The sequence below is a fragment of the Erpetoichthys calabaricus genome, chromosome 4, assembly GCF_900747795.2.
Source record: "Erpetoichthys calabaricus chromosome 4, fErpCal1.3, whole genome shotgun sequence".
In the NCBI taxonomy this organism is placed as follows: domain Eukaryota; kingdom Metazoa; phylum Chordata; class Cladistia; order Polypteriformes; family Polypteridae; genus Erpetoichthys; species Erpetoichthys calabaricus.
In genome coordinates, this window is record NC_041397.2 from 144,661,691 (window position 1) to 144,679,728 (window position 18,038).

Here is an 18,038-nt window from a genome sequence, read left to right on the forward strand (position 1 = left end):
TTTGCCTAAATGATGGTTCAGTTGGTAAAGATGTCATCACCAAGTTGCACTTGTTTTATTTTATTTTAATTTGGTGAATACTGTGTAATGCACCTGGGCTTAAAGTCTTGAAGTAATAGTGCAACTATCAGTAATAATACTATTATTTATTTTATTGTTATTATTTATGAGTTTAAATATTATGCAGTTTAATGATGATAAATATGTTTAAAAAGTCACTTTAACGTGTCAGTGGACAGAGATTGTTAACATTAACAGAAAGTGTAGTTGGTTTACAAAAAATATTTACTATTCCTTTTCTAAGACATATTCAGTGCAATACAACTTTTGACAAGCACTTCTGGATATTTTAATAAGTCTAAATGCCTCTTTGTATGGTTGAAAATATGTTGTCAAAATTATACTTTAAGATTTTGCAAAATTTGTTCAATAAAAAGGTTCTATATTTTGACTGCATCTGTCATGCAATGTGATAACTTCTCTTCATTAGTGCCACCCCCTTGAAATCTATCACTTTATGGAGCAATGCAAACCTGTATTAATACTTGTGTGCACATTAAAATGTTTTTTTTGTACAATGTACAATACTCTTGACAGTGGAATAGGTTATTCTTAGCCCGTAATTGCAGTGGAAAATGTGGTTAACATCCACTCATGCATGGGGAAAAAAATACCGTTGAATACCGTGAAACCGGGATAATTTAGAAAAATACCGTGATATAGAATTTTGGTCATACTGCCCACCCCTAGTTGTGATATATTGAGGAGTTAAGAAATTTATTGCGTGACAACATCAATTTTGATGAGCTGTCAATAGATCGTTTTTATTTAGCGAATATTTCATATAAAACAAGTTGGTTTCGCGCTGTCATTTTATTAAAAATAAAGAAGAAAACATTCTAATGGTTTCCAAAGGTTATGAAATATCTATAAAAATCTTCACTGTAACTGTAGTATGTGAAACAGAACTAGTGTAGCTATAATGAAGGCATTGTTTATTAGTGAGTTAAAATGATAAGGGAATCTTTTATAAAATGTTCTAGAGCAAAGTGGCAAAATACTACTCCCTGAAAGAACTTTTTTCAGTTTTAAAATGGAAGGCAGTTTTGGTATCAATAAAAGAGATCAGAAAAAATAAACTATTTTTCACTTTTGTTATTTGTTTATGTACAAGTGAATTTAACTGGCGGACAAGTGGATTTTCTAAGTTTACTTGTCCATAGACAAGTAGAAAAAAATTTGATTTCCACACCCCTGTCTCTCTATCATAATATGTAGTTTAAAAATTAGAGCAATTTTTTTCTTTTAGAATCAAGCTTTTTTATCAGTTTTAAAGTAAATGGGCTTATAAAAAATTAAATTGTCTATAATATACATTTTTTCTGTTATTACTTATTGCTTGCCATTATGTGTATTTTCAGAACTTTGTATAGCGCATTTACAATTGGCTTAGAATACTATGCAGATTTGGCAAATATAGATACAATGTAAAATAACATTCTATATAAAAATCAATGAAATCAGAAGAAAAACATTCACCATGCACATTAAAATATGTCTACATGTGAATGTTATCATAATTCTTTATAGTACTAATACAAATGAACAGCTATTTTCTGTTTTTTTCACCATTTTTGATAAATACATATTTACATTGCATTGTCTTATTTCTCCCCATTTAGTATTTGATTACTGTATTTTCTGATTTATGCAGTTTTATCGGTTGTGCTCTATTTTTGAAGTTAGTAATTAGTGTTTGCCTTTTATTTTCAGAAAAATCACATTGGTGATGGTCGGACTTGACAATGCTGGCAAGACTGCAGCAGTGAGAGGCATTCAAGGAGGTAAGAACTTGACACTGTTCTGAGAAGTAGTAAATTAAATGCATGTATTACATACCATTTATACTCGTGTATAAGTCTGGTCTTGAAACCTGACAAATCGATCATAAAATCAGATCCTAAGTTATACACCCGTTCAAAAATACATTTCCTTTTTTTTTTTTTTTTTTTACATCATCTTGCTTCCTCCAATCTTGCACCAGTTTCTCAGACACATCGAATTTTGTTACAGCACCACAGTTACCAATTTCTTTCGCCACTTCAACGACTTTTAATTTTAAACCAGCTACATATTTTCTTCTGATCGAACGCTCCATCTTAGATAAGGGATGCTCTTGCAATAAAGGTATATGAAGGTGTAAGATACAAAAAAGCAAAACAGTGCAAACACCGCTTTGGAATAGTTTGGGTATTACCGTGTGGTCACGTAGGCACAATACATAGAAAAAAAGGCAGTATGCTCCGTGGTTACTCTCTTAGGTGGGCGTTAGTATATCATAATTTGTTGGACCAATAGCATGAGTTTTCTGCATTCAACTTATATTACCAACATTATAAAATACCAGAAATTATACTGTAAAATCAAGCCCCGACTTATACGCAGGATAACTTAAACGCGAGTATATACAGTATGTAGGATTGATTATAACGTGCTATGTCAGTTATAAGGTTGCATACATGGACAGCCATATTTTGCGTATAAACTTAGGTGACCCTGGTATTCTTAAATAGGCCCATGATAGTCTTGGACAGAAATTAGAATTTAATTTCTGACGCTCAGAGTACAAGTTAATCTCTTTATAGACACGCAAAGCAGTGCAAGTAGCATCAGGTAAATGACATGTAGTGATATACAGACTTATTGATACTTGGCTGTTTTAATATTCAGATTAAGTATCGGTATAAGGACATTGATATGACACTCCTCTGCAATTCTGTTAATACAGCCACACAACATCAACTTGGAAATTTAATCAGTGGCAGGTTTCATCTATTTAACTTTAACGCCAGAGACTCTAACATCTGAAAAATGTATTACTTGCACAACTAGCTTTTCCTAGTGTGGATACCAAACTATGGAATCTTCTGTATACTTGTTGTGGATCATTAGCCTGGATTTCTAGGATATATCTTCTAGTATCATAGTTTCTGTACAACCCTTTCACTGTTGAGTCTGATTTTTGTGGTAATGCTAATTTTAATGACTTACCATTACAGTGGGGGATAGAGAATGAGTAATATAAAAATATCCTTACACTTTTCCTTACACAGTCTTCTAATTTATATACCTTTGGCATTAACTCAAAGGTCATTGGACATTTCTTTTTCTTATGTAAAACTGTTGTTTTAGTAATAAAGTCATAACAGCAACTGGAGCTTAAATTACGTTTCAAGAGGAATTTATGCTACCTGCAAAATTCAGGTTTGTATGTGTGATGAAACAAAACTCAATCCATTCAGATTTATACCAATTTATTTGGCTGATGTTTAAAGTTTGGCAGCAAGGTGCCAAATTTCCTGGTTTAATAATATAAAACAATAAATGCTGCAGCTTCCAAACATCATGATGTTGTGTAGAACCAAAAGTTAACTTTGAAATGTTTCATCAAACACAGAATCCACAGAGGACTCGGTTTAATAATAAAAAAAAAATACAGCAAAACCCAAGGCCTGTTAAAGCACTGATATAACTCATTCTCAATGGAATTGTTTCAGACCTATCCAAAAATCCCATCTTTAAAAGAAAAAATGAGCACTGCTAACTTGTGGATTTAAGATATTGTTCTTCTAATTAATAATATACTAATTCATATTTCAGGATGTTATGTTGGAGTGTCTTCTGTCCAATGAATATTGTACAGTCTAAGAAATTTTGAAAGATTGGCATCTTTTTTGCAGGCAGTCAGTTTACTTCCGTGTTTGAGCTAATATAAAAAAAGCTTGGCTTGTGCATAGAACAGTCTCTATGCGGTTCAGATGAATCCAGATAGATAAAGTGTACCAGGGAATTGTGGGATGAGGAAAAAAAGGTTGATTTGACAGATATGTAAAACAAACTTCAGAAAATATTTTCTGTGTAATTTCCACAACTCCAATAAAATCAAACTATCACTTTAAGACATTGATATCATCTTTATCTTATGTAAAACAAAAGTGCTATTTGAACCCATATTCATTTCCATGTGGTTGTTAGTTACTCCCCCTTTCTATTTCTACTATTGTTTACTTTAAGTTTTTTTTTACCATGAGAGATTGAAAATATTCACATCAGAACCATGTATATCCGATTCCTTCACATTTTTGTCACATCAAAAATATATATAGTGGACCAGTTTAAAAAAAAAAAAAATAGCAGATTCATGTTCCCCACAAGGCTAGTTTTTATCATATTTATATTAGAGGTCACTACATTGGACAGTTTGTGTGCCAACTGAACAGAAGACAACTGTTTCACATTTGTAGGTCTACTTAATTAGCGCTGTCTTTTCTGAAGCTGAAAAATTATTGTGATTGTTTGCAACCAGTCAAAGAATATACTGATTTTGTTTCTCGTCCTTTGTCAGTATGTCACTGTATTTTTCAAACAGACTTCTTTTCAGCTGCATTATTCCCTACTGTCATGCATGTTGACTGCTGTTGTGGATAATGGACTTGCTCTCTTCAAAGTAAACACTCTGGGTCTCAAGATCGGCAAGTAGAGTAGATTTTATTGCAAAGGTGCCCAAACTGTCTCAGTTCAATGAAGTGAGTGCACTTTGTTGGAAGAATCTTACATTTATTACAGTTCTTTTCAGTATCTCTTTTTCTCTTGAACATTTTTCATCATTGTCCGACTCCAAAATCATAAATCCTTCATTCCTAAAATGTATCCATACCATCAGTATTTTCTCATGCTTTGTCAGAAATAATTCCTTTTCTGCCCCTTAGTTTGCCACCATTATTTTTAAAACCAAAAAATTGTTATCACCTGGTCCTAAAAGTGATTTTCGCCTTATCACATTTCTATGTCCACTAAATCACTTCGCATATTCCTGACCTAGGGCTGGTAGATAATGGTGACATTCCATGCATTAAGATAAATAAAATACAAGCATGAGCCTTTAATGACTTAACTTTTTCATAACCTAAGGTTAGCTAGTACAATATGTTCCTTTTTAATATAATGAAGTTTACATTAATACAAGTTTTAAATCCTCTATACTGCTCACAAAGTTCATTGAAGATTGGGTCATTTATTCAGTTTTGGTGTTTTTTTTTTTTGTTTTTTTTTTAAGAAGTGACTGAGACCTTTCTTTGCCTTTTTCCTTAAGGACATCAAAGAATAATATTTTTCTTTCTGTTACCAGATCCTCCAACTTCAGGTATTCATATTCATTTGTCAGCTTGATACATCGAGGAATGTCTGAATGGGCATAGTACCTGACAGATCCAGGTCCTGAATGTAGTTTGTATGTTTTCCCTGTATATACAAACTGATTGACATAAGTGTCAGTGAATTCACTCACTCAAAAACGTTGTCCTCAGTTTTTTTTTTATTACTACCTCTACCTCAGAAAGAGCAACTCATCATGCATTAAAAATTATGATAATTGGTTTATGGCAGTTCAGTCTTCTCGAAGATTGCAATAGGCAAAAAGTAAATGACATGCAGGAAAAAATAACATTTATTTCTAAAGGACATTTTCATACACAGTGTAGCTCAAGGTGCTTTACAAGATATAAAGAAAAGAAAAACAAGTTAAATTAGGCAAGCAAAATAATAAATAGATAATAAGAAATAAACCAGTACAGTCTACATAACATAGATATGTAATTAGTGGAAAAGTAGAGTCTAATATTTAATATCATATTCAGAGTTTCTAAAGGTGAGTGCATTTATAAAATCTGCAGAGGTTCCAAGGCCAAAAAGACCAAAAAACTCTCTTATGGCATTCTAACTTTGATGTCCCTAAGTCATCCTTCATTGTTTCCAGGTTTTGTCCCAGATGCTTCTCCACAGTAAATCTCTTGAACAGCCGGGGCACCCGCCTTCATTCGAGCATCACCGGTGGCTGCAAAGTTCCTCAATCAGGTGGTGGTGACACAAAATTCCACCACAGAGAAACCATAAAAAAAGGCAGAGAAAATTAGAGATTAGTTATGACTGCAAATTCTGAAAAATTTGATAATTCTCTGCATTTATATTCTATTAATATTGCAACTAACATGTAGCTATGATAAAGCCAAATTAAAAAATTGGATATTTAGGAGTCTTGTAAAGTGATTTACAGTGTTAGCCTGGCATGTCTCTATTGGTAATTTATTCTAGATTTTTGGTGTATAACAGCAAAAGGCATCCTCACCACTTCTTTTATACTCAGATCTTGGAATACTCAGCAGACATTTATTAGAAAATCTAAGGTTACGACTTGGAATGTAGAGGGACAGGCATCCAAGATCTAGAAAGGAGCATGATTATTTAAAGCTAGACAGACAGACAGACAGACAGACAGACAGACAGACAGACAGACAGACAGACAGACAGACAGACAGACAGACAGACAGACAGACAGACAGACAGACAGACAGACAGACAGACAGATAGATAGATAGATAGATAGATAGATAGATAGATAGATAGATAGATAGATAGATAGATAGATAGGTACTATATTAATCCCAAAGGGAAATTCACATACAGGAGGATTTTAAAGTTAATTCTAAAGGAAATGAGTATCTAGCGCAGTGTTTCCCAAACTCGGTCCTGGGGAACCCCTGTGGCTGCAGGTTTTTGTTTCAACCAGCTTCTGTTTTTAATTGAACTCCTGGGCTAATTAAGTGAATTGATATTTCCCAAGTTCTGTGTTTAGGGAACAATATATAGAAATTAGAAAACTGAGTTTAAAAAAAAATATTAAAATGTACCAAGCAGTTATAGAGGAATAATGTATTTTTTTCTTTTTAACAGTATTTTCATCTTGATTTTCATTCTACATGTCTAGGTCTTCTAATTGTTTAATTAATCCATTATTTACTAATTAGTGGGTCTGACCCTAAAGTAGTTGCAGCCTTTGATTATTCAGCGTTGTTTGCCTGGGTGTCTGATCTACTCATTTTAAATTGTCATTATTAAGATACAATGAAGGGGGAAAAACTGCACAGAGAAAGGGCAAAGTATAATGAAATCAACAAAAGAGAGTTACGCATTTAAATCTATAGCAAAAGCAGAAATATTTCTAAATGTCTTATAAATGTAAAAATCATGCTGCTATGCTTTTCTGAATGTCAAATAAAAGAAAAAAAATACCAGCTAATTAAATGAGATCAGTGCTATCAGGTGTTGTCACTGATTAGGAATCTGGTTGGAACAAAAACCTGCAGCCAGAGGGGTTCCCCAGGACCGAGTTTGGGAAACACTGATCTAGCGTAACGATGCAAACACGGGAGAGATGTTCTCAGATTTCTTTTTCTGGTTAAGATTCTTGTAATTGCAACCAATTGATGCCTGTCTTAAGTTGTCCTGTTAGGTTTGCAATCCAATAATCTAGTTGACTAAAAACAAAAGTGTGAATTAATTTCTCAGCTTTTTGCAATGTTAAATTATCAGAAGTCTAACTTTTGCAATGTTCCTCAAGTGTTTAAATGCAGTTCTAGTAATGTGGTTAATGTGCAATTTAAAGTTTAGGTCAGAGTCCATGATTATACATAAGTTCTTTACCCCCACCTAGACTTTTAATGCAGTTTTATTCAATTTTATTCCTAAATTGTTTTCATTTTTGCCAACCACTAAGACTTCTGTTTTCCCCCTATTTAGCTTGAGAAAGTTACTACTAATCTTTTCAGAAATACAAGTAAGACACTGAATTTCAGAGGCTAGAGCATCAAGGTCATTAGGTACTATAGACAAGTAGAGCTGTGTGTCATCTGCATAGCTATGGTAGTTCACCTTGTGTCTCAATATAATCTGGCCTAATTGAAGCATGTAGATTGAAAAAAGCAGTGGGCCCAATATAGCCCTTGTGGAACTCTGTATGTAGCATCACAGACCTCTGAACTACAATCGCCACAATTAACAAAGAATTTTCTGCCTGTTAAATAAAACCGAAACCAGCAAGACACTATCAGAGAGACCCCATTAATTAAGGCAATTTATAGGAATACTGTGGTCTATGAGAACAAGAACAGATATGTGTCCTGTGTCCGCATTAAACCACAAGTCATTTACTACTTTGATCAGAGCAGTTTCTATACTAAGATTTGTTCCAAAACTGGACTGAAACTTATCAAGGATAGAATGTTTGTTCAAAAAATCATTTAACTGCTAAAGATTACTTAAGAAAGGCGTGTTAGAAATAGGTTGAAAGTTTTTAAAGACAGAGGCGTCTAAATTATTTGTCTTGAACAGGGGTTAAAAGCTGCTGTGTTTAGACAATCTTGGAAGACTCCCATATCTAATTCACTATGTCAAGTATACTATTAATAAGTACATCGGAAATTTCTTTTAGAAAGCCTGTTGGGACTCTGTCAATTGAACAGTTAGTTTAAGTTTTCTCCATTTATGCTTGGCTTATTTGGATTTTTTTTCCAGATACTACTGACTCTTCCAAGTTGTATTAGTGCAGAGGATTTCTTAGCTATTTTTTCAGTGGCTAGTATGTCAGCTGCAGCTCTCGCTTTAGCATTCAAATATTTTTACTGATTACATTACTGGCTGTATTAGGGTAAACACTACATTTGGACTGATTATTCAAAATATTAGTAATCCTGGAGGCTGCTGTGTCATTAAGATTTTTTTTCCTTTTTAACAGTATTCTGTTCTTTAGTTCTTACCAGTATTTCGGGGTTGAGCAGAATTCAGAAGAGGTCAAAAATACCAATATTCACTACCTCCCTTATGTGTTTGTTTGGTCCTTTTTAATTACTAAGTCCAGCACGAGTCCTCCGTTGTGTGTAGGCTGGCTCGCATGCTTGCTAAGTTGTAATGAGTTCAGTAAGTTGTCTTCCTTTAGGGTCACACTGAATATCTATATGAAAATTCAAAACACTTGCAGTTAGAAACCTGCCATAGTTAGTTATTTTATAGATACCAAGTATGAAAATTCCTTGATAAAATACACATATTTTGGAAACCTGTAAACGGTCAATATGAGAGACTGCGACACTCATTGAAGAACTACGTTAAGATACTCAAAAGATGGAAAAGTACCAAAACTGGCATGTTTGCAATTTAAACAGCTCAAGAAAATACCTGCTAAACTGCCACATTGGCAAACAGACTGAACATAAATCTAATTTTGAGCAGCAACTTAAATTAACACTGTCACCATCACTACTGAGCCATGTTTTATTCAGTGTACATACTATTACTTATAAGATCATTAATGTAATACATCTTACTGTTTAATGCTCTAATATTTAGTAAAGCCATATATTACTAGGGAAGAGCATTGCTCTATTGGATTGTTGGGGCAGCTTGATATGGTGTTTAACTTATTTGTGTTTATACCACATTGTCCATATTTTTTAGTTAAACTATGGTCCATTATTATAGTACTAATTCAGTGCACATCTCTAGGTGAACCCATTACAGAGTTATCATACCCAAACATGGGTTCGCAGTTGATACTAGGACTAAAACTATGTAGTCAAGAAAGATAATTAACCTTTGAGATATTGCCGGGGAGGACTCAAACACCAAACTATTTTGGATGCAGGCCTTCACGTCGGTATAAAAGTGGTCTCCGTAGAAGAGGTCTCAGTTGTCAATGAAGCTGATTGTTTGTCGGTTGCAGAAGGCTCTTATCCAAATGTTTAGGGCCAGGAGTCAACTGTAGGTTTCATCTGATCGATACAGCATGGAAAGTGGATCTGACAAAATGATTCTCGCAGATGGGGTCCTTTCCATTGTGGCCTGAATAAGGGATGCAAAGTCTGTTTCAGGAGTTCAGAATGTTGATGTTGAGTATTTTTGAATTCAGTGTGAATTACAGTTGTCTCAATATTCCTGCCCTTGTGCTTCTCAAGGGCTGTCAGGGCTCTTCTTTCCACATCTTTAACTCGTGCCCCAAAAAAACAAGACACAGAAATGTTATGGTTAGGTAACCATAAGTTCTGGTGGTGCACAATCAAGTCTCCCATAATAACCACATCTCCACTGACTGGAGGCATGGTGGGGGAGCAAAGAGGGTTAAAAGAGTTGAAAGAACAAATGCAGAATTTGATTTTGTAAATTGTGACATGTATACAAATTCCTTATCAGATGTAAATGAGTATGCAGTGACCATAACCAGATTAAAAATGTATGGACAATTGTGTACATTGTGACCTTCTGAGGGTGTAGCAACACCCCAAACCCTCAATACAGCTGACACAATTACAATCACAGGTTCAAATACGTACAATCATTTTTATTATTTCCAGTACCTCTAGAGGAAATTCTAAAATTCTCCTGCACAACACACCTCAACCTCTTCCTCCATCCTACTCCTAATCCTCCATGCAAGTGTTGTTTTCTGCCTGCCAACTGAGGTGAGGCAAACTGACTCCTTTTATCTAGGACCTGAGAGTACCTCCGATGTTAGGACATGGTCCTTTGGAAGCACTTCTGGGTCATGCGGAAGTCCTGTAAAGTAAGTTTCACAGTTCCCTGCTGCACCCCCTGGCATCACCCATGGAACCCACCAGGGACACCCTGCCAGACTACAGATCCCAGCATGCCTTGTGGGTGCCTGTATGGGTAAACCAGGCATGCTGTCATCCCGTGTCTTGGGAGAGCAGACAGTTCATATATTTTATCTCTCTCTCTCCTTCTGGTATAATGACCTCCTGGCCGGGCAAGTATCCATGAATTGAGCCTTTCTGGGACATCCGCTGTGTCATTGGCACCTTTTGCCCATCTCTTGGTTGAGGCAGGTAACGTCCAGCTTTTGTTCATGTCTTAGTATTGGTTTGGCCTTCCTGGCCAGGCAAGGGTCCATGAACTTTCTCGACCGGATTGCCAGCCCATACTTGCCATCTGTTACAACCTCCATTGAAAAATCTACAGAAGGCTCAAAGCAATGAATATTAGCTTTGCAAATTGGAAACCCATAAGAAATGCACATAAGCAATTATATTTTTTAAACCTCAATATGATGATAAGCAGGAAAATACCTGTTTCAGTAGTTGCATTATACATAAACTGTTTCTGGTTTTGTGGCTGTTTACAAATACAGATGTAAGCCTAACCCAGTTGCATTCAGATGCATTTTACACCCTTTTTGATTATAATAACAAACTTCATTTTGAGTGATCTTGCCCATCCATTCAGCCATTCTGACCTTTACCCAATCCTATTATTTTTGGAGCAATGGCCAGAAGTTGGGAACCAATTCTGGATAGTATGTTTTTTAAAAAAAAAATTGAATCCAAAAGTCATAACCCCTCCCTGCTGCTAATTTGTTCATGTTTAAAATCTGCGCAACTGATTGATTTATGTATTTATTTTAATGTATAGTTGTATTTTAATTTCTATGCTTTTCTCAATTTTGAGTCTCTGCAAAATAACTCACTGTGGCTGGTGTTACATACAGTAAAAAATATCTTCCAGAAAAATTGAAAGTGTTAACTTTTCATCCTGTGATCTTTTATTTTGGTCTTGATATAACAAAGAAGGTCACTAAAGCTGAAAATTGATTGAATCATTATTTGAAGTATTTTTTTTTTTTTTTTTATCAGAAAATCCAGAAGATGTTGCTCCAACTGTGGGATTTTCAAAAATTGAACTGAAGCAGGGGAAGTTTGAAGTGACTATATTTGACCTGGGTGGAGGCAAACGAATCCGAGGGATTTGGAAAAATTATTACTCTGAATCTTTTGGAGTGGTGTTTGTAGTGGACTCCAGTGACGTCGAAAGAATTGAAGAGACTAAAGAGGCAATGGCGGAAGTTCTGAGGCATCCAAGAATTTCAGGAAAACCTGTCTTGGTGTAAGTTATATGTTTGTTTGTTTACTCATTAATTTTTACTTTCAGCATGTTTGTATAGTACTGTAAATTGTTCTACTTTAGCTCTAGTAACAGTCTGTCATTTCTATATATCAGGCATTAGAGAGGAAGGTGAATATGATTTCATCTGTATGTTCCTGATCCTGAAAACAATGTTTTTATTTACAGTGTCTTGTATGCAGGATTGTTCACTTCAATTTGATTTAATGTCCCACCATGTTAACATAAGAAAAGGATCCTACTTAGGAAAGCCATTAATATTTGTTAGGTTACATTACAGATTTATTAATCTGTGTCAAAAACTAATTAGACCTTTTCAGAAAATTCAGAATTGACATATTCACAGGTAAATCTTCTTCCTGTTAGTTTGCCAGAAATGAATGGTGTGTATTTTCCTTCTCTACTTCTAATTGTTTTTTGCAATGTAAGATGTATTATTGAAAAGCATTACATAACAAAACCATCATATCTGGGCAAAGACAGTAAAGTTTCAATGGTGGAATTCTTTTATAATTGCTAAGTTTCTTATGCCAGTATGCTGACAGTTTCAGGTAACCTTTTTTTATATTTACCATTAGTTCTTTCTGTTTTGACAGATGCTAGTATATCTCTCTATTATAAAAAAAACATCTTGGAAGGTTGGAAGGAGACGAGAAGTGATTTTCTCACGTCCCAGGAGACAAGTCTTTGTGCCAAGAGATTTAACCATGACCGGGGCTGGAAATAAAACAGAGTAGATGACAAAGTAGAACGTCGTAAAGAATTCAAAAACGTTGGCACGGTACACATGCAGAGCAGGTTAGAGATAATGGAAGTATGAAAATTCGAAAGTCTCAAAAAAAAAAAGAATAGTGAAGATCGCATTAGTGCAAACAAACGGAAATTATTATTCAGTAAAATAATGAAACGGAAAAGAGATCGTATAAATTGTTTGGATTTGTAGCAGTGCTGCTATCAGTAAAAACTGCATCTCCCAGCAGTCCCTGTAGGGGCTGTTGGGGTCAAAGGTGGTCAGAGGGGTTTAAAAGGAGGCAAGTGTCCAAGAGAAAAAAGGTATGTTTTTTGTTGTTGTATTTTGTGTTTTGCTACCTGTTGGACTGCCTTCTGTTAAGTCATATTTAATCGCTGTCTTCTGGATTGTATTCGTTGTTGGGGTCTGGATCGTCTGTCTACCTGTGTCCTGAGAACTGTTTGTGGATTCACAGCTTCCCCGCAAGTAAAGGAGCGCTCTTGAACCATCCATCCGTCTTCACCCTTACAGTGTCTACCGGTAGGACTGTTTTTCATTCCCTTACAACATACAGATCTCTGGACTTACTCTCGTCATTTCTCATTACATCCGGTGTGGTATTCCATGGACTTTGCTGTGTGGTGTTTGTGTTTATATGTTTATTGTAATATCGCTGTAGGGGTACAGGGGTGGTATTTATTTATATTATTTAATTGCATTACATTCTTTAATTGTTGTTATTCCCCAGTGTGCTTTGTTTTGTCTCTGTTTTTGAGTGTGTGCGGGCTGGCCAAGGCTGTGAGCATCCCTGGGATCCTCTATAAAAAATAAATAAATCACCGCCATCTTGACGGTGTGAATCTTAGCGGCACCGGACCGCTACAGATTTAAACTTTACGTCGGAGACTTGTAGATCGTCTAATACGTGTTACCATCAGGGGAAAAAAAAGTAGCAGCTTGAGCAAAGAGGAGATAAAAAAAAAAATATATATATATTTTTTTTTTTTTCGTATTGTATCACCATTTAAGAAGGGGTTTCGGAGGAGCGACCACGTATCCTCGGTGGTGCGTTCAGCCCCACTCTTCACAACGTAAGCGGCAGAGACGGGGTGGGGTTGGGGGGGGGATGTCCGTGCTGGGTTGGCAAGCGAAGCGAACATGTGGCAAAGCCCCCAGCTGTCATGTAAAATAAACAAGATAACTTAGTTTTAATATAACCATATTTGATCTTTGTTTTCCTAGTGACCATTTATCAGATTGTTTCCAAAAGTTGTTTCATGTTTGCTAGTTCCTGACATATAGCATTTAAACTTATAGTTCATGTTGTTAGTCAGAAAAAGTAATTTAATAATGTTGCAGTTATATTAAGTTGTATATTGCTGACTAAGAGCAGGTGCCATTTGCATAGTCATGTGTCATTGAGAAGGCACCTTCTATCAGCACAGACTCACACACATTAACTCCAAGACAAGCATTTGCTAATTCTCATGTTAGTACAACATCAGAGTTGTCCCAAGTTAAATAGAGACAACTTCAATCCTAAGGCAGTATGTAAACTTTATGTATTCATCATAAGTGCTGCAGTGGCATATAGAAAAAAGTCATTTTTGATTGTTTGGATCTACAGTACTAGGGGGTCAATCCTAAGGCAGTATGTAAACTTTATGTATTCATCATAAGTGCTGCAGTGGCATATAGAAAAAAGTCATTTTTGATTGTTTGGATCTACAGTACTAGGGGGCTCTGCCCCCTGCTCGCTTCGCTCGCCAACCCCTGGTGTTGTGAAATTACAAAGAGCGTGATGTATGAATGAGATATAGCATAGTGTGAAGGTGTAGATGACGCATATAGGAAGCAAATAAAGTTGTACATGTCTAAAAATGGGCTCAGAGAGGTAGATGCCAACCTTGTCCATGGTTTGTCCTTCTGATTTGTTGATGGTCATGGCAAAGGCAGGTTTAATGGGGAACTGTCTCCGTTTAAGTGTAAAAGGTAATTCCAGGTCAGAACTTGAAAGGTCAATTGTAGGAATTAGAACAGTATTGTTAGCATGTGATCCTGTAAGAAGTTTTGCTTCAATAACATTGTGTGTCATGGTGTTGACGACTAAACGTGTACCATTGCATAAACCCTGTTTAGTGTTAAGGTTTCTTAATAGCATGATTATTGTTCCGTTTTTAAGGCTAAGATTGTGTTGTGGTAATCCGGCTGGGTTAATAGTGTTCAAATATTCTAAGGGGAAATTAAAATGGTCATTGTCGTCATCAGAGTCAACTTTGTCAGAGCTTAGAAAGAGCTGTGCCTCTCCAGGAAGTAATGAAATGACCTGGTTATTAATGTGATCAACATTAATATTTTTTGGACATAATATAGTTCGTTGTGTTAAAAGGGGTATTTGGTGTAATGAGATTGCTGTTCCAAATATCTCCGTAAGTAAGTCGTCGCAGATAAAGGGTTGAGGAATTGTAATAATATCTGGGTGAAGTTCATCTGTATTGGTGAGTGTACCATCTCCCAGTTGTAATAACCAATTGTTATATTCGGGATCTGGACATTGCATGTTTTGTACCAACTGTATCTTTTGAAAGCAATGCCAATTGTCTGCGTATTTTAAGGTGGATTGAAGAATAGCCGAGCGCATGGCATGTGGAACAATAGCTAAGCACTGTGTAAAATCTCCTCCTAATAAAAGTACCTTTCCTACAAAGGGAATATTATTATTCATCAACGTTTGTAGAAGTTTATCAATGGTGTTGAGTAAGTGACTGGATGCCATTAGATGCAAAAGCAAATGAACTATTGTAGGATCTAATGCAGTTCATAAAGTTTTTACTTTCAGGTACTTCGTTAGTTAGAAGCTTCTGTAGATATGCAGGATTTGAATGTAAAGGAGGCAGTCTAATTTGACCCTTTTGACAACAACGTGTAAATTCATTACTTGTATTGCCAGTTGTTTCTTCAGGGAAGTTAAGTGAATGACAATGATTGCAAGTGACATTCATTAATCCCAATGAATTTTCATGAATAGTGGACTCATTATTGAACGCGTTGTCAGCTAACTGGCGCAATCGTTTAGCAGGTGTCTGTCGTTGATGTCCTTGACGTGTATCTTTTGTCTGTGCCGTTTGAGAGGCGCGTCATTGTATGTGCAGGATTTGGGACATGCTATTCTGGAGCTGTAATCGATTTGCCTGTGCTGTGTGAGAAGCCCGTTGCAGTTTACACCGTTCATTGTTTGTATTGAGCCTTGCCCGTTTTTGTATGTCGGTTAGTCGAGGTTTGTCTTTTTGGAGCCTTGCCTGCTTGTTTTCCGGCATTTCAGTTGCGCGTTGTAGACGTCTGCGTTTATTTATTTTGTCCCTTCGCTGCCGTTTTTGTATCTCTGAGACTCGAGGTGTTTCGTTTTGAACCCTTGCCTGTTTCGATGCAGCACTTTGAGACGCGTGCTGCATGCGTCTACGTTCATTGTGTCTGTCCATCTGCGCTTGTTTCTGTAACTGTGTTAGTTGAGCTTTGCGTTTTTGGAGCCGAGACATTTTTTTCTTCCGGGGTTTCAGAAGCGCGTTGTAGGCACCGACATGGATTGTTTTTTTTCATGCGGGTTCGTGTGTTTGGTCCCGTCACTCGAGCCGTATCGTTTTGTACCCGTGATCGTGAATTCATGACTTGTTTGTTCTTCAGCGTTAGAAATATGGATAAGTAATAAGGAGGATCGCACTCACTGTTAATATGGAGCCTTTTCTGTGGTTGAACGGTTAATACTGCATCAGTGTAATGAGATCGACCTATGCTGCATAATTTGAACGTGTTCAGGTGACGTATGTTTAATACGGACGGTTCGTTCAGTAATGGGGCTTTGTGTCTCATTTCTTATTTATGTTAGTGTGGTCGTGGGTCCGAATCCTCCTTTTTGTGTATGTTTCGTGTGCTATGTCCGTAGTCTGTCCCATTTCGTGTCCAATGGGTTTGTGTGGCGCTCGCGTCTGACTTCTTTTTTTTTTGTGTGCTAGGGGCGCGTTGCCTCACTTTTTTTTATCTCTGTTAGTGGAGGGGGTGTTTGTGTGTCGTGGGTCTGAATCCTCTTCTTTGTGTGCGTACCGTTTCGTGTGCTATGTGGCGCTTGCGTCTGACTCCTTTCTTTTTGGTGTTCTAGGGGCGCGTCGCCTCATTTCTTATTTCAGTTACTGGAGGGGGGCTTTGTGTGTCGTGGGTCTCAATCCTCTTCTTTGTGTGTGTTCCGTTTCATGTGCCATGGGCTTCGTGCGGCGCTGTGTGCGGGGCCGGCGTCTGACTCCTTTTTTCTGTGTGCTATGGGCGCCTCATTTCTTATTTTACGTTGCTTTCCATCCGGTTTCCATTGCTTGGAAGGGGGGTTTTGTGTGGGCGCCTGCGCAGCACGTCTTTTGCGTCCACGGCCCATGGCCGGATGTCCCTGCGTCCATCCGGTTTACCATTCTCGGTTAGTAATGTGGATTATCTTTACTATGTTTCATTGTGGGAAAATATATAGAAACTCAGAAAAACACGTTTATGATTAGACTTTGAACACAGAGGAATACTATGGAATATCTTCTTTTATGATTCTGTCATTGTTTTGGTCAATGTTTGACTCCACCCAGAAGAAAAAATTCAAAAGTGTGAAAAAGGATGGGAGAAATTTGACTGCTGCTGTTTTTCTTAATCACCACTAGATGGTACTCATTTTTCTTATAACAAAACCAGCAGTGCATATTATGAAGACTGCATTAAAAATTAAAAAAAACAAATATTTTTTTAAATTAAAAAGGTATATATATATTTACAGTTTTGTATATATTAAAAAAACTTATTTGAGTTTTGGTGCAGCTTGAAGTAAAGTGTGAAATTGAAACATCAGTGGAACAGTAAACTGACATCCTTTTAGCAGTCATAAAAATTCGTTTCTCCCCTTTTGATAACAATCAGCCAGTTCCCCTGTTAATCAAAACAAAGGTTCACACATGAAATATAACTATTCATGTATCTTTTCATTTCTGCAAAAGTCTTATTCCATTTGAGGATTGCACAAAAGCTGAGGACAGACTTGGAGATATATGCACATAGAGGCTCATTTGGAGATCAATTTAGTGTTGGCAATTGTCCTCACTTGTTAATTTTTGGAATGTGGGAGGAAAGCAGAATATCCAGGGAAAACCTACCCATATACGCAGAGAAAATACACATTAACCTGAGCCAACGATTGTTCGCAGCTGCTCTGGGATTGCTCTGATTGATCCCTTATGGCCTGGTATTAATACTGCAGATCAGATTCTCACTGAACCAAGAACAATGTAAATTTTACATGAGTTTCACAAATCAATATATGTGAATCTTAATGATCAACAATGCTGCCCAAACCTTATATTATGGATCTTGCAGAACAAAATTTATATATTAAAGCAAAAATGGCTACATCTTAAAGGCTCATAAAAAATTGTTGGTCTCTCTAATGAAATGAAGATCATTAAATAGATAGATAGATACT

The 18,038-nt window shown here is 36.3% G+C and overlaps 1 protein-coding gene across 3 annotated transcripts in view; it reads left to right on the forward strand.

Annotated features, from left to right (window-relative positions):
• arl13b (ADP-ribosylation factor-like 13b) overlaps window positions 1–18,038 on the forward strand; it is a 326,110-nt gene that overhangs the window by 14,126 nt on the left and 293,946 nt on the right. For all 3 annotated transcript variants that reach the window (XR_007934833.1, XM_028799859.2, XM_028799858.2), the window contains exons 2-3: window positions 1,774–1,844; window positions 11,538–11,787. Coding sequence is in view for 2 of the 3 variants with exons in the window: in XM_028799859.2 (XP_028655692.1) it covers window positions 1,774–1,844; window positions 11,538–11,787 (321 nt within the window). In the remaining variant the exon portion in view is untranslated. The remainder of the gene's footprint in view (window positions 1–1,773; window positions 1,845–11,537; window positions 11,788–18,038) is intronic.